At 42.4% G+C, this 26,024-nt stretch overlaps 2 protein-coding genes across 2 annotated transcripts; both read left to right on the forward strand.

Annotated features, from left to right (window-relative positions):
- Nucleotides 1-21,750: 21,750 nt before the first annotated feature.
- LOC136499914 (putative glycine-rich cell wall structural protein 1) lies at nt 21,751-22,401 on the forward strand. The gene has a single exon (XM_066495404.1). The coding sequence runs from the start codon at nt 21,751-21,753 to the stop codon at nt 22,399-22,401; it is 651 nt and encodes a 216-aa protein (XP_066351501.1).
- Nucleotides 22,402-24,650: 2,249 nt separating this feature from the next.
- LOC136502300 (myb-related protein 306-like) lies at nt 24,651-25,760 on the forward strand. The gene is made up of 3 exons (XM_066497750.1): nt 24,651-24,783; nt 24,908-25,037; nt 25,148-25,760. The coding sequence occupies exons 1-3, from the start codon at nt 24,651-24,653 to the stop codon at nt 25,758-25,760; spliced, it is 876 nt and encodes a 291-aa protein (XP_066353847.1).
- The last annotated feature ends 264 nt before the right edge of the window (nt 25,761-26,024 follow it).

The following is a 26,024-nucleotide window of genomic DNA, read 5'->3' on the forward strand; positions in this document are numbered from 1 at the left end:
GGGGAGGGGGGCGGCGGCCGGGGAAGGAGGGGTGGCTGGGCCGCCGGATTCGGTCGAGAGGGGAGGGGCCGCCGGCGGGGAGAAGGGGAGGGGGCATGCGGACGCGGCGTGGAGATGGGGAGGGGGCGTGCGGACGTGGCGCAGGGAGAAGCGGAGGGGGCCGTGCGGGGAGAAGGGTAGGGCGCGTCCGCTGGGGCCGGTAAAAAAAATCCTTTGCCGAGTGTCCTAGATCTAGGCACTCGGGAAAGTTTTTTTATTTTTTTTTCTTCTCCTTCTTTCCCAGAAAAAATATTTTTTTCCTTTTGCCGAGTGTCCTAGATCTGGGTACTCGGCAAAGTTTTTTTTTATTTTTTTTCTTCTCCTTTTCCAGAAAAAAGATTTTCTTTCTTTGCCGAGTGTCCTGGATCTGGACACTCAGCAAAGTTTTTTTTCTTCTCCTTCTTTCACAGAAAAAAGATTTTACTTTTTTGCCGAGTGTCAAAAAAAGCACTCGGCAAACTCTATCTTTGTCGAGTGTTTTTTTTTTACACTCGGCAAACCTCCTATTTACCGAGTGTTTTTTTTTTTTTGCCAAGTGTTTTTAGCGCAGCACTCGGTAAAGATCTTGTTTGCCGAGTGCCCGAGAGAATACACTCGGTGAATATAAAAACACTCTGTAAATTTGACGTTTTCGGTAGTGCACCCTGGTCAAACTTACTTCTGCATGCATAAACGGATACACATACATTTAATTTCTTCTAGGAAAGAGAAAGAAAACCACGCCGCTTAGGTGCATCTAAACTTCATTACTCCATGGCATTCTAGTCAAACTTACTTCAACATGCATGTATGCTAAGCATTGCTACTTTATTGTATTCTAGTCAAACTTACATCAGCATGAACGAAATCGATGTGCTGACCATAGCAGATATCATCATGCAAGTTAAAGGTCTCTAACACATACTCCCTTCGTATCAAAATAGAAGACGTGATTGGACTTGGTGCGATCTTGAAGATCACACGTTTACCGTCTAATTTATGTTAACAAAAGTTTGATCATTAGAAACAGCGGCGGATCCAAAGGGGGGGCTCCAGCCCCCCCTAATTTCTTGATTTCAAGCCTAATTACTGTAGCAAAGGCTTGATTTCACCGTTAAATCTTCATGCAAATCAACATCTCCATTGTTTTAGCCCCCCCCCCCCCCCCCCCCCCCCCCCTTATCCCGCATCGTACATCCGCCACTGATTAGAAAGTATTTCAAAACACAAATTTAATGTTACCGCTTTTGTACTATAAACTTTTATATGATTGGGCTAATTGTTGATCAAAGATAACTAAATTTAAATTTTGAAATATATGTGCACGCTTTCTAGTTCGAGATGGAAGGAGTATGTATACAATACAATCGAAGAGACTAATCTCCAGCCGACCTGGACCGAACCAATTCAACGTCTAGGTAAGCACTCTGATTGACTTTCATTAGTTCCTCTTTAGGATCATGCCTCTGTTACAAGAGTATATCCTCGCGTCTCGCAAGTGTACTCCTTGTGCATCATTTTTCAACAGGAAAACAAGCACAAAACTAGACATTTTACGCACTCCCACATGGAGCTCTCGGTCCATAGAGCCTAAGACACATGCAGCAACTGCTCCAGCCACAGCCGCCTCTACTTGCCTGTCCCTAGAAACCAATGATTTCTAGATTCTCAGGGACAGGTATTTAGTCGCATCTAGAAATCAATTTTTAGAGGGGCTTGAAATGCAACCCCCTCTGTAAATTGTTTTCCAGAATTTGCAATCGAGTAAAAAAAACCCCTCATGTGTTGTGTGTTACTTCCTCACTAGTGCGCCTCAAAGTCACTATGAGTTACGACTAAGTGGCTAATACATTTCATTTGTATTCACTTTAGTAAATATTGTATTGCATATTTGAGACCCTAAATGAATTCAAATTTAAAAATTTGAATAGTAAAGTTTTAGCTCTACTCGAATACTGCAACTTTGGTTTAGATCATTTCTTCATCCTAGATTATTTGAAAGATTAAAAAAATGAACTTTTTCTGATTAAAAAAATGAATTAAAAAATATCAAACTTAAAATAGAATCTGGGTCCTAAATGATTTTAGATGAAAAGGTACTCAACTCCAAAGTTGTATACGTATTCGAGTACTACAATTTTGGTTTGGGTCATTTCTCAATCCGAGGTACATTGAAAATTTTAAAAAATGAATTTCAAAATCTAAAAACTTAAAGCAGAATTTTTTAACTCTAAATTATTTAAATAAAAAAAAATAGTTAGCTATAAAGTTACATATTCCTTCTAGTACTATAACTTTGGTTTTGGTCTTTTCTCCATGAGATATTATTTGAAAATAAAAAAAATGAATTTTGTTTAACAGTTATTTCATGTAGTAAATGAATTCAAATGAAAAAGTCGTCAAACAAAAATTTGTAGATCTTCTCAAGTACTACAACTTTGATATAACGGTCTATCCTCATCTAACTTGATTTGAAAAATTAATAAATTTTACCATATTTCATGAGGCGGATCAAATTGCCAATCGTCTCTAGAAATCCATTTCTAGAGACGGTTGCAAAGGCTAGCCACCTGTAAAAATAACATTTTTAGTTAGGGGTGGTTCAGCTCCCTCAGCCAACTCTAAAAATCTATTTCTAAAGGCAAGCCGGCTCAAAAACTATTTTTGGAGGTGAATTTTGACAGAGCCGTCTCTAACCAAAAAATAGAGATACCTCTAAAAATGGAGGTGAAATAGAGATACCTCCAAAAAATGAGAGCTTTATGGAGGTGAAATGAGCGGGCGCTATTTTGCACACATAGGAAATCCGACAAAAACCTTCACCAACCTGCACTAAGTAGATGAAACCACTAGCACGGGCAGAGGAAAATAGGGTCCACACGTCAACAAGCACTCTATGTCGCAAGGTGGGTCCATGGCCGCTTGGGCAAGCTCCCCCGCCATGTTAGACTGGATTTGCTTCCTAGGTCACCACCGCGCTGACAAAAAGGCCCCCTCCGTAGGTTTTGCCCGTCCCAACCAACAACATCCACTCTCGCCCAAGCCAGCCTCGAACTGTTGGCCCCTGCATAGATTCATCGTGTCGGCCTTGACTGCTAGCCCTGCCATCGAGCAGCCACGCTAATTTGCTCACAAAGTTTCCCTACTTTGTGCACCAATTGTTGAAAGGTTTTCCGTTTGACTAGCAGATCAGTGTTTTATGTGTGTAGGAAATTAGAAGGGTAGCACAAGAGATACAGATTTATCTTGGTTCAGGTACTATGTACCCTACATTGAGTGGTGAATGCTTCTTTTGTATCGCATACTGCGGTTTACAATGGCACTATTAGATTGTTGAGTGTTCTAAGATATGGGTTGTTTGGATTGCAAATGGATTGCTCCTACCTCCCCTTAGATAGTCCAAGAGGTAGGGTTACAGATGGAATGTCGAATGACCTAGATCTATGATTTCCTAGTTTGTTACAAGGTAATCTTATCGAATTCGAGTGGATTAAAATGATATACTTGGGTTCCAAGTACATCTAGCACTAGTAGAGAAACGGCTTTTGATCCACTTCCAAATTTGGCTTTAGTCCCGGTATTTTTCGCCCGGACTAGAGAGACCTTTAGTCCCGGTTTGTAGCTCCAACCGGGACTAAAGGTCCCCCCAACGGCTACTCGGCAGGCTTTTGCTGCAGGGGACCTTTAGTCCCGGTTGGAGCTACCAACCGGGACTAAAGGTTAACTTTTACTCCCGGTTGGTCCCTCCAAAGGAGTAAAAGTCTACTCCCGGCTGGAGGCTTCCGGGACTAGAAAGGGACCTTTAGTCCCGGTTTCTTCTCCAACCGGGACTAAAGGTCCCCTCCTATATACCCCTTCTTCCTCCCGAGCCCGAGCCACTTCGAGCTCAGTGTTCTTGCTTCATCGCCGGCCTCTCTTCTTCCTCATCGCCGTAATCACAAGATTTCTTCGATTCCTCCATCGATTCTTCGGTTGTAAAGGTTACCAACTTTATACTCTCATGTTTTCATCAGTAGCATATCTCATTTTGTGGACTAAATATATGTGGTTTTTTATGGTGGAATTTTTTTATTTGTAAGCCATTGAAGCTCAAATCACTTTAAAGTTGCATATTTGGAGAACGAAGGTTAAAGGTTAGTTATTCAAACTAGTATTCAGCTTTCATTTCTAGCATGCATAGCACACTCATGGTTTAGAGATATAGAGAATTTTAGAGTTTTTTTTAATTTTATTTGTTTATAACATGAGAAATTAATATTACTATTAAAAAATGAGTAGAGAGAGTAGATGGCAACTGCTTCCGGGTCCTCGACCTCTCATCGGGTTCCAAAGCGAACTGAGGCTCAGACCTCCCTCTGCATTGCATGCGGCAAGTGTGAGGAGAAGATTGTGATGGAAGTACCGGGTGAGGAAGGAGTGTCCCAACAAGGGCCGTATCTTCTACAAGTGTCCGGATCAGCAATGTGAGTTATTTGTCGCATTTGATGATTATGGTTAATTTATACTTATTTTCATGATGATTGTGATTAAAGTTCTAATTTTTTGTTTTAATTTCAGTGGGATGGCACTGGATGTTCAGGCTGGTACTGGGAGGAAGAGTATGTTGAACACGTGCAAAACTCTCTTGCACAGGCGGCTACGTGCGGCTGATGAGGCAGTGATCCTGCGGAAGAAGCCCATAGATGTTGAACAAACGCATGATCTGTCTGTTTTAGTTGGGATTGGTCGCGAAATCCTTATGCTTGCTGAAGTGCATTTTAGCTTTAGTTTTTTAGTGGTAGTTGGGATTGTCTACATTGTAGCGAGACTTTCATAAATTAATACCTTGTGTGATGGCATGCATGTCGTATAATTAACTAATTATGTTCTAGGTTTTAATATGGTATGTATGTCATGTAATGCAGATGAGCCGAGCATTGGATGTACAATGCTGATCGCCGCTCCCTAAGAGTTCATTGAGGGGCGTGCATTCTTTCTTACGTGTGGCCGAGGCAAACAAACACGATGGTTTCATGTGCTAGCCCATGTGCCATATGTAAGAATTGAAGGAATATGCTAGCTCAAGGAGTCTTCATTCACACTTGTTGAAGTCGGGTTTCATGCCAAAACTTATATTTGTTGGATGAAGCATGGAGAAACCTAGGGTTGTAATGGAAGAAGGTGAAGAAGAACAATGGGACGATGATGACATTATTGCTGAATATGGTGCCTTCAATGATACTACAATGGGGGAAGCTGAAGAAGAGGTAGGGGCAGAAGATGAGCCCGCTGATGATCTTGGTCAGGCCATTCGTGATGCACAAAGAGAATGCGAAAGTGAAAAGGAGAAGAATCAAGTTTCGAGCGCATGCTAGAGGATCACAAGAAATTGCTATACCCAACTTGTGATGCGGGACAGAAAAAGTTGGGTACCACACTAGGAATTGCTGCAATGGAAGGCAAAGAATGGTGTATCTGACAAGGGATTTGGGGAGTTACTGAAAATCCAAAAGAAGATGCTTCCGAAGGATAACGAATTGCCCGCCACTACGGACGAAGCAAAACAGGTAGTCTGCCCTTTGGGATTAGAAATCTAGAAGATACATGCATGTCCTAATGACTGCATCCTCTACCATGGCGAGGAGTACGAGAAGTTAGATGCATGCCCGGTATGTCATGCATCGCGGTATAAGATCAGGCGAGATGACCTTGGTGATGTTGAGGGCGAACATCCCACGAAGAAAATCCTGCCAAGATTATGTGGTATGCTCCTATAATACCATGCTTGAAACATTCTGTTCAGAAACAAAGACCATGCAAAGTTGTTGCGATGGCACAAAGAAGACCGTAAGGTAGACAATATGTTGAGACAACCTGCTGATGGGTCCATAGTGGAGAGCAATCGATAGAGAATTCCTAGAGTTTGCAAATGACGCAAGAAACTTAAGGTTTGCTTTAAGTACGGATGGTATGAATCCTTTCGGGGAGCAGAGCAGTAGTCATAGCACTTGGCCTGTTACTCTATGTATCTACAACCTTCCTCCCTAGTTATGCATGAAGCATAAGTTATTATGATGTCCAGTGCTCATCCAAGGCCCAAGGCAACCTAGGCAACGACATCGATGTGTACCTGAGGCCACTAGTTGAAGAACTTCTACTTTTGTGGAATAGACCAGGTGTACGTGTGTGGATGAGCACAAACAGGAGCACTTTGACCTACGAGCATTGTTGTTCGTAACAATCAATGATTGGCCTGCTCTAAGTAATCTTTCAGGACAATCAAACTAAGGGATATAATGCATGCACGACACTGTTTTCGATGACATTAAAGGTATATTCTTGAAAAAATGTCGAAAGGTCGTGTAACCTTGGCCATCGTCGATTTCTTCCTATGAATCACCCCTAAGAAAGAAAGGCAAGCATTTTAAAGGTAAGGCAGACCACCAGACCAAGCCGGGCAACCGAACTGGTGAGGATGTACTCAATATGGTCAAGGAATGGTGAAAGTAGTATTTGGAAAGGCACATGGCAGCGAAACCTGTTCCGAACGACATCGACGGTCACGCACCCATGTGGAAGAAGAAGTCCATATTTTGGGAGCTACCCTATTAGGCAAGTCCTAGAGGTCCGTAGCGCGATCGACGTGATGCACCTGATGAAGAATCTTTGTGTGAACCTGCTAGGCTTCATGGGTGTGTATGGGAAGCCTAAGGACACACTTGAAGCACGACAGGACCTATCGTGTTTGAAAGAACGAGACAACCTAGCAATCCAGAGAAGATAGATGATGGACGCCATTACTTAAGTCCTGCCTAGCTACACTCTTAGCAAAGAAGAGAAGGAAAGCATGTTTGAATGCCTAGCAAGCATCAAGGTACCATCTGGATTCTCCTCGAATATAAAGGGTATAATAAATGTGGCCAGAGAAGAAATTCCTAAACTTAAAGTCCCATGACTGCCACGTGCTCATGACGCAATTGCTTCTAGTTGCATTAAGAAGGAATTCTACCTCCAAATGTACGTCTAGCCACCGTGAAGCTATGTGCATTCCTCAATACAATTTCTCAGAAGGCAATCGATCCAATGGATCTAGCTAACTACAGAATAATGTGGTTCAATGTCTTGTCAGCTTTGAGTTGGTGTTCCCTCCTTCCTTCTTTAATATCATGACACACCTCCTAGTTCACCTGGTCAAGGAGATTAGCATTCTCGGTCCTGTGTTCCTACACAACATGTTCCCCTTGAGAGGTTCATGGGAGTCCTAAAGAGAATATGTTTCACAACTCGTGCTCGGCCAGAAGGAAGCATCGCCAAGGGCTATGGAACAGAGGAGGGTCATTGAGTTTTGTGTTGACTTTATTCCCGACCTTGACCCGATTGGTGTTCCTGAATCTGCGACATGAGGGGAGACTAAGTGGAAAGGGGACACTAGGGAAGAAAACATATATTGGTACTAGGACAATTATTTTAATAAAGCACACTACACAGTTCTACAAAACTCCTCCTTGGTGGATCCGTATATCGAGACACATAAAGAGTTGCTCCGATCCGAGTTTCTAGGGAAGTTCTGAAAGCTTGGATTACTGCGTTCAGCACAATGGAAACTTTCAGTGACTTGTTTGCGAAAGAATGTCAGGGTGATGAGAGTATTGATGAGCAACTAGTATTTGTTGGCTAGGCAGCCATCGTGGCATATCCTCACATACAAAGGGTATGAGATAAATGGGAATACATTGTACTACAGTAGCCCAAGATAAAAGGAGCACCAACCAAAACAGTGGTGTCCTGCATAGATTGCCACTGACCCTAATGGAAATAAGCAAACATATTATGGCCGCATAGAGGGAGATATGGGAACTAAACTATGCACCTACTTTTAAGGTACCTTTGTTCAAGTGCCAATGGGTAAGGCGACTGGAGGCGGGGGTAGCAGTCGACAACTAGTATGGAATGACAACCGTGGACCTCAACAATATTGGGTACAAAGACGAACCGTTCGTACTTGTCAGAGGATGTTGAATCAGGTGCTCTATGTCAAGGGACATATCTACAAAACCTAAAAGAGAGGGAAAAACAACAACGACCCAATCAATGAGCCAAAGGCCACATAGTTCTTTCAGGGAAAAGAAACATCATCAGGAATTGAAGACAAGTCAGACATATCAGAAGATTATGAAAGGATGACCGAATTCCACACTTCACAGTGAACAAAGACCCAAGCATCCAGCTAAAATGATGAGGACACTCCATGGTTACGGCAGCGATCATAACCAAGGGATATACGTTTAAGAAGAAGATCAGTGTTGTTCTCCGCTTGATATAGTGATGTATTAGACCTATTATGTAATAATTGTGACTTCAGATTTTTCTGTCGTGTATTCATATTTTCTACGATTTAAATGAATTTTCTGCTTGACGGTGGATTTCCTATGGAGAATGAGTGATGAAAAAACAAATGATCAACGTCAATAAGATGTGAAAACTAATTTCCTGTCGAAAAGCAATAGTTTTAATGATTTTAATTAAGTAGTATATTTTTGCATGGTGAAAATTATGATTATTATTTACACTATGTTAAATATTTATACGGTAAAATAAAAGAGTTTAGGTTACAGATTTTTTTATGTACAATAATGCAAAACCAGGTCCAGGAATTTTTTTGTAATTTTTTTGCTAATATTTATTTACTAGGCAATTAACAAACTCTCTGCATATTTATATAAAAGAAATATATAAAAAAAGAAAAAACATCTAGAAACTGGCGGGAAGCCAAACCACAACCCACCAAAAGTCTGACCTTTAGTCCTGGGTGAAGCCACAGCCTGGGACTAAAGGTCCTTTAGTTCCGGGTGATGGTTAGAACCAGGACTAAAAGTCTGACCTTTACTCCCGGGTGAATCAACCACCCGGGACTAAAGATGGGCTGTGTTTTCATGGCCCACCAAAAATTCCCTTTACTCCCGGGCCGTGGCTACACCTGGGACTAAAGGTCAGACTTTTAGTTCTGGTTCTAACCGTCACCTGGAACTAAAGGACCTTTAGTCCTGGGCTGTGGCTTCACCTAACCATCACCTAAAACTAAAAGACCTTTAGCCTCGGATTGTGGCTTCACCCGGGACTAAAGGTCCCCCTATATACTGCCCCCTCTCTTTCCTCCTCCATCATCTCTTGTTCTTCGCCGAGAGCCACCGCGTCGCCACTGCTCCTCATCGCCTCCAGCACCACCTCCACACACGCATACCTCTCTCGCCGTCTCCGCCGGTGGCCCGGTCGGCTCACGCCTCTCCCGTCTGAGCGCGACACGTAGATCCAAATCCACCACCGTCGTCCTCACCCCTCACCCAGATCTGATCTGGAACCGCCTCCATCGTCGTCATCACCACCCCATCACTCGCGCTTTATCCCCAGCCCGCACGGCATGCCTCCTCTCTCTGGCTAGCTGCTCATCCCTCGTCCTCACCGAAGTGCCTCGTCCTCATCATCACCGCCTTGTCACTCGCGCGTCGTCCCCGGCTCCATGCGCTGCATCGCCGCACGCTCATTGTCTCCCTCGCTGGAGCTCATCATGCCCCGCTGGCCTCGCCTCCGTGCCATCCTCACTCGTCACCCCGCCGGCCTTGTCTCCATGCCATCCTCACTCGTCACCCCGCCGACCTCGCCTCGAGCTCGTCACGCCCCGCCGGCCTCGCCACCGTCGTTCACGTGTGCCATATGTCAGCATCCTCTCCTTCCTCGTCCTTAGTGATCAGTGGCGGATACAGTGTATATATGTGTGTGATATAACGATGATCATGTTGTACATGTATGTGAGTGATCAATGGCGGATCTAGAATTTTGTTAAAGGGAATGCCATACCAAAATTTCACATATATTTCGGTAAAATCTATTTAACAACTCGGTAAACAGTTACAAAAATTTGCTACTCAATTCGGCATATAAGCAAGAAAAATATGATAGTCTTCAATTTATAGATTAGTTCCTCTATTTTTTATAAGGCACACGCGTATATCAAGAATCAAACTTTAATATCTTTGACCAATATTTGACTAACAAATTTGAATTATTATAATGCAAATTGGAAAATTCTGATACTGTTAGATTTGTAATTAAATATACTATTCAATTATCATGAGTTCATAAATATCAATATATAATATAAAATAAATTAATGGTTACAACATAATTTAGGAGACTGTGTCATGTGAAACTACGCCGTTGATGTAGGAGTACAAAGTTGAAAAATTGCATGAAGTACAATACGAATATATATCAAGCGAACGCCACCGCCCGCGAGCTCGCTGATGTCGAGCAGGTCACTTAGAAATCATGTATTTTATTTTTTTAGAATTAATTTTTCCATGAAATGAAAAACTTAGAAAATTATTAGAAAATTTGTACTAGTTGAACTTGCGGGCTGTGTTCCTCTCGGGTAGCATGTTCTCTGCCGAGCGGTAACGGACGTCAAGGAGGAGCTTTGATTATACAAGGGAGAGCGGCAACAGTCGTGGAATACCGTGTTCCCTTCCTCGTAGAATCAGAGCTCTTCCATGCCTAAGTATGGTGCCGTCCGATGGAGAAATGCTCGCCGAGATGATCACGTAAGCAAGGTCAACTAGTACGGATGGCAAGCGGACACCGCCACTCGCGAGCTCGCCAATGTCGAGCAGGTCACTTAGTAATCATACCTTTTATTTTTTCGAATTAATTTTTCTATGAAATGAAAAACTTAGAAAATTGTAGAAAATCCGTACTAGTTGAACTTGTGGACCGTGTTCATCTCGGCTAGCATCTTCTCTGCCGAGCGGTAATGGACATCAAGGAGGAGCTTTGATTCTACGAGGGAGAGCGGCAACGGTCGTGGAATACTGTGTTCCCTTCCTCGTAGAATCGGAGCTCTTCCGTGGCCAAGTACGGTGCCATCCAGTGGAGAAATGCTTGCTGAGATGATCACGTAAGCAAGGTCAACTAGTACGGATGGCAAGCAGACACCGCCGCCCGCGAGCTCGCTGATGTCGAGCAGGTCACTTAGAAATTATGCCTTTTATTTTTTAGAATTAATTTTTCCACGAAATAAAAAACTTAGAAAATAGTTAGAAATTGTAGAATATCCGTACTAGTTGAACTTGTGGACCATATTCATCTCGGCTAGCATGTTCTCTACCGAGCGGGTAATGGACGTCAAGGAGAAGCTTTGATTTTACGAGGGATAGCGGTAATGGTTGTGGAATACCGTGTTCCCTTCCTCATAGAATCGGAGCTCTTCCATGGCCAAGTACGGTGCCGCCCTGTGGAGAAATGCTCGCCAAGATGATCACGTAAGCAAGGTCAACTAGTACGGATGGCAAGCGGACACCGCCGCTCGTGAGCTCACCGATGTCGAGCAGATCACTTAGAAATCATGCCTTTTATTTTTTAGAATTAATTTTTCCATGAAATGAAAAACTTAGAAAATAGTTAGAAAATTGTAGAAAATCCATACTAGTTGAACTTGTGGACCATGTTTATCTCAGCTAGCATGTTCTCTGCCAAACGGTAATGGACGTCAAGGAGGAGCGTTGATTCTACGAGGGAGAGCGGCAACGGTCGTGGAAGACCATGTTCCCTTCCTCGTAGAATCAGAGCTCTTTTGTGGCCAAGTACGGTGCGTCCGGTGGAGAAATGCTCGCCGAGATGATTACGTAAGCAGGGTCAACTAGTACGGATGGTTATTTATTTAAACATGTTTTTTGAGCTAGAATTTGATGGATATTTGATAACTTCAGACCTACAAATGTCATCTATAAATGTTACTATCCTCGAGATGGCACGTCCTGCAGGAGTCCATTTTATAGATATAGTTTTTATTTTTTATAGATATATCTAGTGGTGTAAAGCTAGATGGTTGCCCCGAGAGACAACATGGATGAAGAAATGATGGATATTATCAACACCGACACTCAATTTGCCGATGGTGACTAGCAGGATGTAGATGACGGGAGTCAATACCTGGCTCTTGAAGATAACAAAGAAAATATTGTGCAAGAAAATATTGGCGAGGTATATATATATTTATATGTGTATTTGAATATTATATATATATATTTGAATATCTATCATCTATTATGTGTACACATGATATTTATTTATTCTTTTTTAAACGTAGCCCTCTGGATCGACGACCACAACGGCGAAAAGAAAAAATATTCGAGGCCCAAAAAAGCCATTGGAGGGGCGCTACATAATATCGGAATTCAATATCGAGATAGGTGAACCACTTGGTCCACATGCAAGTAAATTCGTGCAACACTATGGGTGTCTTGTAAGGGACAGACTTTCGAACAGTGCTCGTGAATGGAAGCAAAAGATCAACGAGCCTCATGTTAGTTTTGTCTCTGATCTTGATAAGAATTTAATTTAGGATGATATCCTTCAATATTTCACGTTGCAAGCAGATGATTATGATGATATCAACGATGATGAATTGAAGGAACTAGTTCGAAAGTGGGCTATGAAGAAGATGGTCATACAATTCCAGACTTAGAAGAAATCCCTATACATGAAATACGTCAAGAAGAACCTAACGCCCAATTTCAATACTAGTGGCACGCTCGCGAAGTTGAGGCCCTACTGGAATAATTTTGTACAGTACAAGACATTGGAAGAGGGTGAGGAATGGGTGAGAAGAAACCAAGAGAATGCCCGACAGAAGGTATACCACCATGGCATGGGATCAGGTGGCGACGCGACTGCCATTCCCAAGTAGGAAAAAATGGAAGCGGGCATTCTTGCCAAGGGTATCACACCAGAATCACTCAATTGGCCCAAACACGCGAAGAATTGGTTTTTCGCTCATGGGGGAAGACTGGACCTAGAGACCGAGAAGCTAGTTCATGGCCCAAAACTCGAAAGAGCAACACAAAGATTTTCTTATGCTCTACAAGCTAAAGCTATTGGTGCGTTCAGGCCCAATAGAGAGAAGGATGAACTGACGCATGCCATCGGGACTACTGAACACAGTGGCCGAATAAGAGGTTTAGGACGGAACATTTCTTAGGAGCATGGTTTCCCTAACGACAGAGATACCTACAGAAGCCAGTAGAGAAGAAAGGATGAGGAAGCAGTGCAGATCAGTAGGTTGGAGAAATATGTTTGTGAGTCACGGGAGGCGTTGCTTCAAGCACAGGAGCGCGAAAAATACATGCAAGCTAGAATGCAGGATGAAATCATAAAGCAAGTGCAAATAGCAATGAGTGCCCAAAGGCAGGCATCAGATCCAGGAATCAATATTAATATTAGCCCACCTGATCAGTTGAAAAGCAGTTGCGCTTCCACAGAGTTACCAAATCAAAATGACACAATGCTACATTTCCCCGTGGATGACATCACTGTACCGTTTACATCATGTGAGCTACATATTCCAAAAGGGAATGCCACAATCATGATGGCTCTCGGTGTTTTTTCTCCTCCAGATCCTACCAAGACACCAAGAATCCATGGGGCAATAATACCACCTGGATATGTTAGCATATTAGTGGATAGAGTTAACAAAAGTTTTAGTGATCTGGCTCTTGACATTCTAAGAGGTGATGGGGAGAAGACTCTAGAAGAAGCAGAGAAAACATTCATACTATGGCGCAAGTGCTACATCATTATTCCCGGGGTCTGTCCACCGCCGTTTCCTCAACTGTCAGACAATAGGTGTGGACAAAAGTGAACGAAACAATTTTTTTACTAATTTTCTATTGACATGCATGATTAATAATAACAATTTCTTATACCTAATTTTTTTTTGTACTCACACAGCAGGGTCTCTATCAACCTAAGTCCAATTATTCAATCTCTAGATCATCATAGTGCTCCGGGCAATCAGGTGGCAATGTCGCCACCGCCGCCACCTCCAAGGAGGTCTACAACGCCTCCAAAGAGGTCTCCAATGCCTCCAAGGAGGTCTCCAATGGCTGCCCCACCTCCCTTGATGACCAAGAAGCAGCCAGCTCCTAAGAGGTCCGCAGTGCAAACGAAGCCGTTGTCTCACCAATCGACAAAGAAGAAAGCCTCCTCTAATCCAGTTATTCACCAAAAACTATCTTACAAGAAAAGTGAAAAGGAATTAAATGGTACAGTACAAAAAGATGTGAGCAGTTTCTTCAAAAAAGTAAGAAAGCAACGAGAAGCGAGGGAGAACTCGGAGAAACCGTACTTCTACCTACCTCTAGATCTTCTAAGAAAGAAGGTGGACCAGAAAGCGGGAATCTCAAAAGACCCTGCCAAAATCGGACTACGACCGCTCTCTCACCAAGTCATTTGAGGCGGCACAGAAAAAACACTAGAGCAGGGAAAGGTGTTGCACAACTCGGACAACAATCGCAACAATCAGTCCCCTCTCTTGTCATTCGTAATGAATATGGTTCAAACTTAGACGTACTGGACGTCGATTTTGAGGACCTGGCTAGGTTTTACGAGGATACTGGTTTGGACCTTGCCCAAGTGCTCGCTGAAGGACCATCTGCTCCGAAAGTGGATCCTTAGAAGAAATTTGAACATGGAAAGACTGTATACAACCCTGAGGCCTTAGGTGAACTGGGTACACAAATGTACCTGCTAAACAAGTGGTACATGGCGGCGTATGAACGGGGAGAGACCTTTATTTCTGTCAGTTAGAAACCAACATTACTTCCGTGACGATGACGTTATATATGTCGAGTTTTCAGAATTACACCAACTATGCCACCTGGACTCTCTCGATAAAAGTCTCATTAGCTGCTATTGTCTGTAAATGTGATTATTTTCTACTATTAAAGTGTATATATATAAAGCCACATGTATATATAAAAATTATATATCCTCACACTATATTTTTATATATGCAGATATGAGATGACAGAACTCAGAAAGAGAAAGGATAATGATGTTGGTTTCGTTGATCCAAATGTCGTATTCAAACACCATAATCCCCCGCCTCAATGGAAAGCTGAACTCGAGAAAAATCTCATGAGATTCTTAGTAAACCAACAAAACAAGGACATACTCTTCCCCTACAACTTCAAGTGGGTGTTAAATAATTAATGTCAATCATATGGACATTTATTCAATTATTTGCTTACTAGCTAAGCTATCTCCCCCATATATATATATATATATATATATATATATATATATATATATATATATGTTGACTCTAGTTAATGTCGATCATATTTGTGTATATAAACATATACAGCAATCACTGGATATTGATGATCATCGATATGGCCAATAGTCGGTTGAGCATCTTAGACTCGTTAAGAAAAGAGCAAACAGAATACCAAGACATGATAGATATTATCCAAGGATAATTTGGTCTCTCTAGCAACTATATATACCCCGATCTCTTAACTGCAACAATTATTAAAGGCTAAATTAATTTTTTATTTATTGGGCGCAGTGTTTGGAAAAGTTTCATTGAGGAACACCACATGAAACATTGCAAAGCGCCACTAGATGTAATCGCACACAAAGTAAGTACTAACTATATATATATATATATATATATATATATATATATATATATATATATATATATATATATATATAATTCAATTAACACCATGCATGCTTTCAATTCACCGGATCTTTTTTCTCGTAAAAGTGGGTTCTGAGGCAAGAACAGGGGAACAACTACTACGGATACTATGTTTGCGAGTTCATCATGGCGTACCCAAAAAAACTCCTGAAGAGATCCTCAAAGTACGTTATATAAATATATTCATGTATTCACAATTTCTTTTATTGCTCATATATATAAGTAATCACGTGACCAACACACACACACACACACACATATATATATATATATATATATATATATATATATATATTAATACTTTTCCTTTAACTTTTATTGAAGACTCTATGGTTGAAGGAAAAAGTCATACGCCGTGACCAACTGAAAGCAATTCAAGAGATCATAGCAGGATTTCTTAATAACCAGGTCTTAAACCTCGCCGGCGAGTTCTACAATGACGTGAACGAAACATGGAAGCCAAACCAGATGGAGTGAATTTGTTATCCCAAGGATATGATAGAATATACAATGCAAGCTTTATTTGTAATATATATATATATATATATACATACATATTATATGTACATAAAATAACATACAATATTTGTATATGCATGTAATATATACGTTAGTTTCATACTTTAGTTTGTACAAAATGTTCGAACATTATCAGCGTGTAGAATACGTATATTATTAACAGCATAGAATGCGTATTCGAAAATCTATTCGAAAACCAAAACGAATCATCAATTGAAAATAGAAACAAAAAATAAAGAAAAAAAACCTTTAGTCCCGGTTGGTAATACCAACCGGGACTAAAGGGCCGGGCCACGTGGTCAGGCCGGGAGGCCTCTTTAGCCTCGATTGGTATTACCAACTAGGACTAAAGGTGGACATTTAGTCCCAGGCGAGAAACCGGGACTGAAGGAGGGGCCCTTTAGTCCTGGATTCGTGCTCCCGGTTGAGAAACCGGGACTAAAAGGGTTTTCCAACCAAAAGTACAGTCTGTTTCTATACTAGTGTAGTCTATATCTTAATTCTAAGTAGGTGATGGACCCCATCCGTTTAATTTTTGGGCCTCTTCCTAAACAAGCTCGACCAATCCCATCCTAGTTCGGCTTTTCTCCTTGTGCTGAGGATACTCGGGGTCCAATACACCAACACCAGGTGAGTACCATTAACGGAAAATTGTCATATGTTTGTGTAAAGAAATAGTATTGTCATTTACAATTGTAGTATGCTCTCAAATTCTTTGTAGGCTCTTTTTCATATTTTGCGAAGTCAAGGACAACCATAGTTCCATATTGAGGATAGATTATGAATGTAATCTAGTGTCCTCTACACATGTGAAAACACCATGTAATTAATAAAGTTCTTATATCCTTGAAATATGAAAAGAATGTTCCTGGCAATATGGTTGAACTATACTTACTTGAAGCAGTAGGGGGCAAGTAGACATTCCTTTTAATAGTACGCAATTATAGAACAATAGATGCACGATGCAACCTCCATTTCAATTTGCTGTGAAGCTGTTTTCAGAAGTTTGCTTTCTCTTCATCATTCATGGTAATCTGGCAATGGCTGCCCCATCTTGCATTTCTTGTTAATCATGATGGGATTGAGGTACCTGACCTTTCGATTTATCCTTGTGGTGATGTGGTACTACATTCTACAAAGGCACATCATGTCGTTTGGTACATAAAGAGTAGGAATATTTCAATGCATGTATACAAATAGGTTGTATCTTATAGGGAAAACAAAGTAAGTTGATAGATGTCGAAGTCACCGCATCATACCAATATACACATGTCCAAGAAGTCCACAATGATTTCATCATCGATGTTACTAAATCCCTGTTTTGGGCTTCGTACAAAGAATGAGCATAGCCTAGGCTTTTGCCGCCTCCATGCACCTAGCATGTAACTTCCTAATTTCCCAAAGGTAGCATGAACTTGTCATATATGCTCATAGTCTTTTGGGCAATCATCGGTAGGCTTGGAGTCTAGCAGTGGTGATGCTCTCCAATTTATAGATTTGCTATTTGGAAAGTCAGCTTATATGTCCTCACATGTTGGATAGGCTGGCAATCCTTTCTTTTTATATTTTTCGATGTGCTTTGCGACTACTAGCTTCACTTTCATCTGATCATTTTGGCGCCCTTGTGCATCTGCTTGATGACCTTTTCGTCGGCAGGGGAGTAGTTTGCTCTTGAGTCGTGCTTGCTTCGGCTTTTGGCTAAAGTGCAGTGTGTTCTTTTTCCTTTGGTGTTGTAATTCTTGATGGCGGGGAAACGGGCGGTTGTGATCTGCCTCTGCATCAGATAAATTTGGTTTTTGTTTAATTTAAACGGGACAACATAATAAGAAGAACAAGTATTCTGAGTCCATACTTCCAAAAGTCTTATATTTGCATAAAAATTATGATAATTACACCTCTGAAGAGAACACGCCTGATTAAGAGTTTCAAGATAGAAACATAAAAATAAGATTACATCATATGGTCGGCTATTAGAAACTACTACAAAAGAAAACCAAATTCTTCAGTCTTGTAGTCGCGGATGGATGTATGTGTATGTTTTGAACATGACAGTTGCCATTTCTTTAAACATGGCATGATTTCGTTTGTTGAGGAGTTAATATATACACTCCTTATATGATGGCCGCTAGCTTGTTTGTCTCTTTAGCATGATATGCATGTATTTTATTCATGCACACTTTTGTGAATATTTTGTTATTTGTTTAGGCCGTGACATGGCGCTTTAATAACTTAGCATATGACCTATGTTTGATAATTTGGGCATACATTCATTCTGAGCCACTACATGCAGCATGACCCGCATACGTGTTGATCAAGAGGAATTGATTTGTTTGTGTAACAGATATTAATTTGGTGCGTCGTATCATGTATGCGCGTAGCTTACTTTGAAGACTAAATTTTACATAGTCCTATTAGATCATATAAGATTATGATTTAGCATACAAGTCCATCAACACGTGCTCTCGCGTGGGCTAGAATTTTAAGAGATATAAGTATTATAGTTACTATTTAATACATGGGACTAATAAAAAATTACTTATATTAAATTAGATGTTTTATCTTTATTTATTTTTAATATAATATACATAATAGATACTTAATCTATATCCAGTTATCATAACTTATTAATATTTTTTTTGCATGGAGCTGATCTATAAATTTTTTTCATTCATATTCAAATTTTTTATTTGCATGGCACCTATCCATGGTATAAACATGCAGTTAGTTTGAAACCATACCATTAACTATGGTGGCTCTTGTTGCATCATATACCTTACAAAATCATGAATTTATATTTCAATTTTTAAAATTTATTCTTAGTGAGTGATACATATTCATTTTTATCCTCAAGTTAAGTTAAAACTCTTGTGCTTATGTACCTTTTATTAACTCTCTTTTTGCACTTTTTAAAATAAGGATTATAGGTCGTAGAGTATGTTCTTAAATGCTACAATACCAAAAGAAATCATTTGAAACCTATACCCTGCCGCTTAATAACATAAGTGATAAAACTTGAAGTGAGATCTCAGATCATGGTAGGAGTGCTACCCTCAAAAGAATTTTAATACTTAAGCCTTTTTTTACTCCAAAGTAATCTTAAAGGGCTGGAAAATTATAGCCACCAATGGTCTCCTACACTTTTCAAGATGATTGAATTTTTCTATGAAGAAATTATATATACAGCTACACTATCAATATAGATATGCCAAATATTTTTGTTAAAATATATAAATATATCTAAAGTAATAACCTATATAAATTATGTCATAGTTACTGATATGCTTATAAACAATTTGATAGTATCATTACTATAGGAGTTTTTAAGAAAACATTTTTATGTGATGAAACATAATATGTATATTCATCGCTCATGCATGCTAGCATGCTTTGTATGCTTACTTTAATCAAATCTTAATATATTAATATTGAGAGAAGTGGGTGATATAGAAACACATATATATATGCTCTATGGTAATTTAAACAATTCTTTTTGTAATAGAAGATGTTGACAATTTAGAAGTAGATTTGAGGGGATATGTTAATGGCATATGCGGGTAATTCAAACATAGATTCATTGGTTACTTATGTTGTTTTACACAACAATAGAGGTAGGTAATTATTTAGAAAATAGAATAGATCCAATAGCTATTATTATCAAATTCAATAATGATTAGGTTATACCCAATTACTGGTAAGATGTTTGTGATTTTTGTGACATTTTCTAGGATTTATCTAATGTTTTCATATCGAGTTGTCATGTGAGCACCACATCAACATTTATGATATTTTTATCCTACGTGGCATGGCCTATGAATATGTGACGTAAAAACGTCATAGATTTGTGACACAAAATATGCAAATGTCATAAACCATGGTTAAAGACTCTTGATAGGTGGCATACACATTTTCGTCACATGACCATCACTAACATTGAATTGTGACATAACAAGATATTATGACATAAATGAAATCTCACAGATGGCTATGTGTGTTGTTGTGACCTAAAATTATTATTTTTAACAACATTTAAAACAAGAGTTTTAAATAAAAGGTACAATAAGCATAAGAGTCTCAATTTAACTTGTGGACAAACATTTGCTAAAACAAGTATCCAGAACCACCACAACATAAAGCTAAGGTGCGAACTAAATGCATATTCAAGACATACGGAGATGCCATACCAAGGAAGGAAAACTACAGATATGGATGGAATAACAAACAAAGTAAATCACAATGGAATACATATACATAGTATCTAAACATGTATTGTCTTAGAAAACAATTAGAGAGATTAGTGAAGATAATAATTTTCATTAGTCATAGGTATTAAACAAGAACATCTAATGCTGATGACTCTTGAGGTTCGAGCCAGTATACAAGCATTGATGATGTACTAGTATTTCTAATTAAAGATATATATATTTATATATAATATAAAAGAATCTATATGTTTAAATTTAATTAAAGGCTAAATAAGATGTATACAAAAATAGTAATAGGTTTCGGCATGGAAATATTGTTGATTACTTTGCCGCTTGTGAATTTTGGTTGTGTTCTCAAGAGATCAATTTGCTAATCCCCCTATGATTACCTTGGATGACACTTACAATGGAGCTAGGCACTTAAATTTGATGGCCTATTGGAAGCAACTTGTGCCTAAACCAGACAGCTCTTCAAGGTTTTAATAGAACATTCTATAGGCAAGGTACATGTACCATCTTGAGGAACCGAACCAAACATGCCCATAGTGAGAGAATAACGACTTGTGTTCTGTAGGAGAGAACCTTGACACAATCTCTACTTTTTCCTATGAGTATTGCTCATAAATTGGAGAAAATTGTTAGTAGAATCAGAGTATTATCCAACCTAGTAGTGTTTACCTCGAATTATAAAACATTTAGAAACTATGACAAAGCTTAGAATCCAACTACGTGCGTACGTTCACCTTCTAACATACTATCTATGCCATGTTGAGTGCAAGAGTCTTGAAGGTAGTGACCTCACACCACTTGGTCCATACAATCGGCCATGCAGCCAATTTCATCGATACAAAACAAAAACAAAACACGCTTAGGTGCCTTTAAAGTTTACTACTTTATTGTCTTCCAAACAAACTAGCTGTCAGTAGAAACTGGTGCGTTGACCAACAAAATCTGCTTAGGTGCATCTAAACTTCACTACTTCATTTCGTTTCAGTCAAGCTTACTTTCTCATACACAAACAGATGCGCGTACATTTATTTCCGTGAAGAAAAAAACCAATACGGTGCATTTAAGCTATACCACATTTACTACATTCAAGTCAAACATACACCTGCTTGTTCAAATGGATGTGCATAAATTTATTTCCATGGAGCAAATAAAAATAATTTCCATGGAGGAAAACAAAAACTAAACCTGCTCAGATATGTCTAAACCTCACTACTTCATTGCACCACTACTGGGAACGAGAGCTTTGCCGTGTGCCTAGGGCACACGACAAAGCCACGAATACACTCTGGCAAACACTTTGCCGAGTGTAACACTCAGTAAAGGGCACTCGGCAAAAAATTCATCGGCAAACTCACTTTGCCGAGTGTTTTTCGCCGGGCACTCGGCAAAGACGTTGCCGAGTGCCCAAAAAACACTCGGCAAATATTTTTTGCAAGAAATAAAAAAACAAATTGCCACCGGCCGCCGCCCACCACGGCCACCATGCCGCCACCGCCCGCCGCCCACCACGGCCACCACGCCGCCACGCCGCCACACCCGCTGCCCCACGTCGGACGCCGCCACGCGCCCACCACGGCCACCACGCCACCAAGCCCCACGCCGGACGTCGCCTACCACCACACCACCACGGCACCCGCTCGCCACGCCGCATGCCACCCGCCGGATCCAGGAGAGGGGAGGGGCGGCCGCCGGGACGCCGCTGGATCCGGGAGGGGAGGGGCCGCCGCCGGATCTAGGGAAGGAGTGGAGGGGGCAACGCCGGGGAGAAGGGGAGGGGGCGGTAGCCGGGGGAAGGAGGGGTGGCCGGGCTGCCGCCGGATCTGGCCGGGAGGGGAGGGTCCGCCGGTAGGGAGAAGGGGAGGGGGCATGCGAACGCGGCGTGGGGAAGGGGAGGGGGCGTGCGGGCGCGGCGCGGAGAAGGGGAGGGGGCATGTGGACGCGGCGCGGGGGAGAAGGGGAGGGGGCGGCGGCCGGGGAAGGAGGGGTGGCTGGGCCGCCGGATTCGGTCGAGAGGGGAGGGGCCGCCGGCGGGGAGAAGGGGAGGGGGCATGCGGACGCGGCGTGGAGATGGGGAGGGGGCGTGCGGACGTGGCGCAGGGAGAAGCGGAGGGGGCCGTGCGGGGAGAAGGGTAGGGCGCGTCCGCTGGGGCCGGTAAAAAAAATCCTTTGCCGAGTGTCCTAGATCTAGGCACTCGGGAAAGTTTTTTTATTTTTTTTTCTTCTCCTTCTTTCCCAGAAAAAATATTTTTTTCCTTTTGCCGAGTGTCCTAGATCTGGGTACTCGGCAAAGTTTTTTTTTATTTTTTTTCTTCTCCTTTTCCAGAAAAAAGATTTTCTTTCTTTGCCGAGTGTCCTGGATCTGGACACTCAGCAAAGTTTTTTTTCTTCTCCTTCTTTCACAGAAAAAAGATTTTACTTTTTTGCCGAGTGTCAAAAAAAGCACTCGGCAAACTCTATCTTTGTCGAGTGTTTTTTTTTTACACTCGGCAAACCTCCTATTTACCGAGTGTTTTTTTTTTTTTGCCAAGTGTTTTTAGCGCAGCACTCGGTAAAGATCTTGTTTGCCGAGTGCCCGAGAGAATACACTCGGTGAATATAAAAACACTCTGTAAATTTGACGTTTTCGGTAGTGCACCCTGGTCAAACTTACTTCTGCATGCATAAACGGATACACATACATTTAATTTCTTCTAGGAAAGAGAAAGAAAACCACGCCGCTTAGGTGCATCTAAACTTCATTACTCCATGGCATTCTAGTCAAACTTACTTCAACATGCATGTATGCTAAGCATTGCTACTTTATTGTATTCTAGTCAAACTTACATCAGCATGAACGAAATCGATGTGCTGACCATAGCAGATATCATCATGCAAGTTAAAGGTCTCTAACACATACTCCCTTCGTATCAAAATAGAAGACGTGATTGGACTTGGTGCGATCTTGAAGATCACACGTTTACCGTCTAATTTATGTTAACAAAAGTTTGATCATTAGAAACAGCGGCGGATCCAAAGGGGGGGCTCCAGCCCCCCCTAATTTCTTGATTTCAAGCCTAATTACTGTAGCAAAGGCTTGATTTCACCGTTAAATCTTCATGCAAATCAACATCTCCATTGTTTTAGCCCCCCCCCCCCCCCCCCCCCCTTATCCCGCATCGTACATCCGCCACTGATTAGAAAGTATTTCAAAACACAAATTTAATGTTACCGCTTTTGTACTATAAACTTTTATATGATTGGGCTAATTGTTGATCAAAGATAACTAAATTTAAATTTTGAAATATATATGTGCACGCTTTCTAGTTCGAGATGGAAGGAGTATGTATACAATACAATCGAAGAGACTAATCTCCAGCCGACCTGGACCGAACCAATTCAACGTCTAGGTAAGCACTCTGATTGACTTTCATTAGTTCCTCTTTAGGATCATGCCTCTGTTACAAGAGTATATCCTCGCGTCTCGCAAGTGTACTCCTTGTGCATCATTTTTCAACAGGAAAACAAGCACAAAACTAGACATTTTACGCACTCCCACATGGAGCTCTCGGTCCATAGAGCCTAAGACACATGCAGCAAAAGTTGTGACGTACACAAACGGACCGTGCACAAGGTGCACCATACACCAAAGAAAAAAAGTTTGAGCGGGGACGGTTCTCGTGGAGAAATCATAGACACCTACCGTGGATTCGCGATAATTCCATGTGTCGGATGTATGCACATGGACATAAGTCGTGAATCCATGGTAGATACCATGGCTGACCGTTCTCACCGAATTTTTCCCCCCACAATGCAAGGAAACACAGCCTGTTCGTTTGCTCGTAAACGATCATAAATTTCCAGCCAGGAACAGTGTTTTTCTCTCACACCAAACCAGCCAGCAGTAAATAATCCACAATCGTTTACGGCCTCCCGAACAGGCTGACAGATGCTGACGCGTGACGAGAGCGAGCAGCCCTTACAAACGGGGACGGTCCGGTCCGGCTCGGTCCAGGGTCCGGTCCGGCTTCTTGGCCTTTGCCTTTAGCCGCCCTGCCCCAGTCTGTCATTGTTCGGTTGTGGCCTTGCAGTGACGATGCTGACGAGCGTGGGTGTGTCATGGACCTTGGAGGGGTCCAGTATATGTGGACACTGGACGACAGGGCTGCTGCCCTCGCGCGCCGCAGACCTTGCAGTGCAGTGTTTTAAGAGTAGAGAGTGGGTGGTGCTGGCCTCACTCTTGTCTGCCGCTTCTGCCAGGCCACGGTCAAACGTGGGGTCCAGGCCAGGGGAGCTTCTTCGCTTATATAAACACCACCAACCAGCCCAAGTCACCATCCAGGCCAAGCAAGCGTCAAGCACGTAGAGGCCGAGCGGCCGGCCAGGACTGGAGTGTCTGGGAAGGCATGGGGAGGCCGCCGTGCTGTGAGAAGAGCCGGGTGAAGAAGGGGCCCTGGTCGCCGGAGGAGGACCTCTTGCTCGTCTCCTACGTGCAGGAGCACGGTCCTGAGAATTGGCGCGCCGTGCCTAGCATCACCGGTATAACCCTCTGCTCAGAGTCTGTCTTTGTTTCTTTCTAGATAGACTAGATGGCTGTTGTTTCATGTCGGCGATTCCTTAACTCGTTTCTGCTGCTGCTCTTGTTCATGGATCATGGATCCAGGGCTGATGCGCTGCAGCAAGAGCTGCCGGCTCCGGTGGACCAACTACCTCCGCCCGGGCATCAAGCGCGGCAACTTCAGCGACCAGGAGGAGAAGATCATCATCGACCTACAGAAGCTGCTTGGGAACAAGTAAATCCGCTCCATTCCATTTCAAGATCAAAGAGTCCTTCGTTCGCACATACTCCTATGTGATTCCTCACCAGAGAGCCCTAACGACCAACTGTGTTTTTGTCGATCAGGTGGTCCACGATTGCGTCGTACATGACGGATCGGACGGACAATGACATCAAGAACTACTGGAACACGCACCTCAAGAAGAAGCTCGCCAAGACAGGCACCAGGGAAAGCGGTGCCTCCGCGTCCGCGCCCAAGGGGCAGTGGGAGCGGCAGCTGCAGACGGACATCCACACCGCACGCCAGGCTCTCCAGGAGGCGCTGTCCATCGACACTGCGCCGCTGGCCATCAAGCCGGAGCCGCTGCCGCTGGCGCAGCTGCCGGCGCCAGACATCAGCCCGGCGATGTACGCTTGCAGCATCGAGAACATTGCGCGTCTGCTGGAGGGCTGGATGCGCCCCAGCGCCAGCGGGAAGGCGTCGGCCGAGTCGATGACCTCCGTCTCGGCGGTCTCCGGTGGTGGCGAGGGCGGGTCGGGAAGCCACAGCGGCACAGCGCGCACGCTGGAGGGGTTCACCGGGACGACAAAGGTAGAGGGCGCGGGCAGCGCAGGGCCGGGGCCTTCGTCGTCATTACCGACGCTGGAGCTGGAGAGCTGGCTGCTCGACGACGGCATGGGGCACGGTGACGCGGGCCTCTTCTGCGTGCCGCTGGCGGACCCGTGCGAGTTCTTTTAGACTGGACTGGAGGATATGGAAAAACAAAATAAAAGTGACTGGGCTGGAAGAAGAAAGAAGCCAGGAACTCGAATCCCTGCTAATCTAGATCGACATAGTGCAATGCTGGGTGTTGATCTAGTTTAGCTATTCAATCCAGTTCCTTGCTTCTTTTTTATTTGGATTTGGAATTTCTTCTTTTTTCTATCTTTTTTTGTGAAATTAGGGTTTGGACTTGATCATGTTATGTAAGTCCACAGTAATCAGTCCTACAGAGGATGATGA

Source organism: Miscanthus floridulus, chromosome 13, assembly GCF_019320115.1.
Source record: "Miscanthus floridulus cultivar M001 chromosome 13, ASM1932011v1, whole genome shotgun sequence".
Lineage (NCBI taxonomy): Eukaryota > Viridiplantae > Streptophyta > Magnoliopsida > Poales > Poaceae > Miscanthus > Miscanthus floridulus.

Bases quoted from the DNA above. Each gene is read 5' to 3' on its own strand.
- LOC136499914 (XM_066495404.1), top strand. From the start codon at position 21,751: ATGCCGCCACCGCCCGCCGCCCACCACGGCCACCACGCCGCCACGCCG.
- LOC136502300 (XM_066497750.1), top strand. From the start codon at position 24,651: ATGGGGAGGCCGCCGTGCTGTGAGAAGAGCCGGGTGAAGAAGGGGCCC. The intron at 24,784-24,907 runs GTATAACCCTCT...TCATGGATCCAG, and splicing joins CGCCGTGCCTAGCATCACCG to GGCTGATGCGCTGCAGCAAG. The intron at 25,038-25,147 runs GTAAATCCGCTC...TTTGTCGATCAG, and splicing joins CAGAAGCTGCTTGGGAACAA to GTGGTCCACGATTGCGTCGT.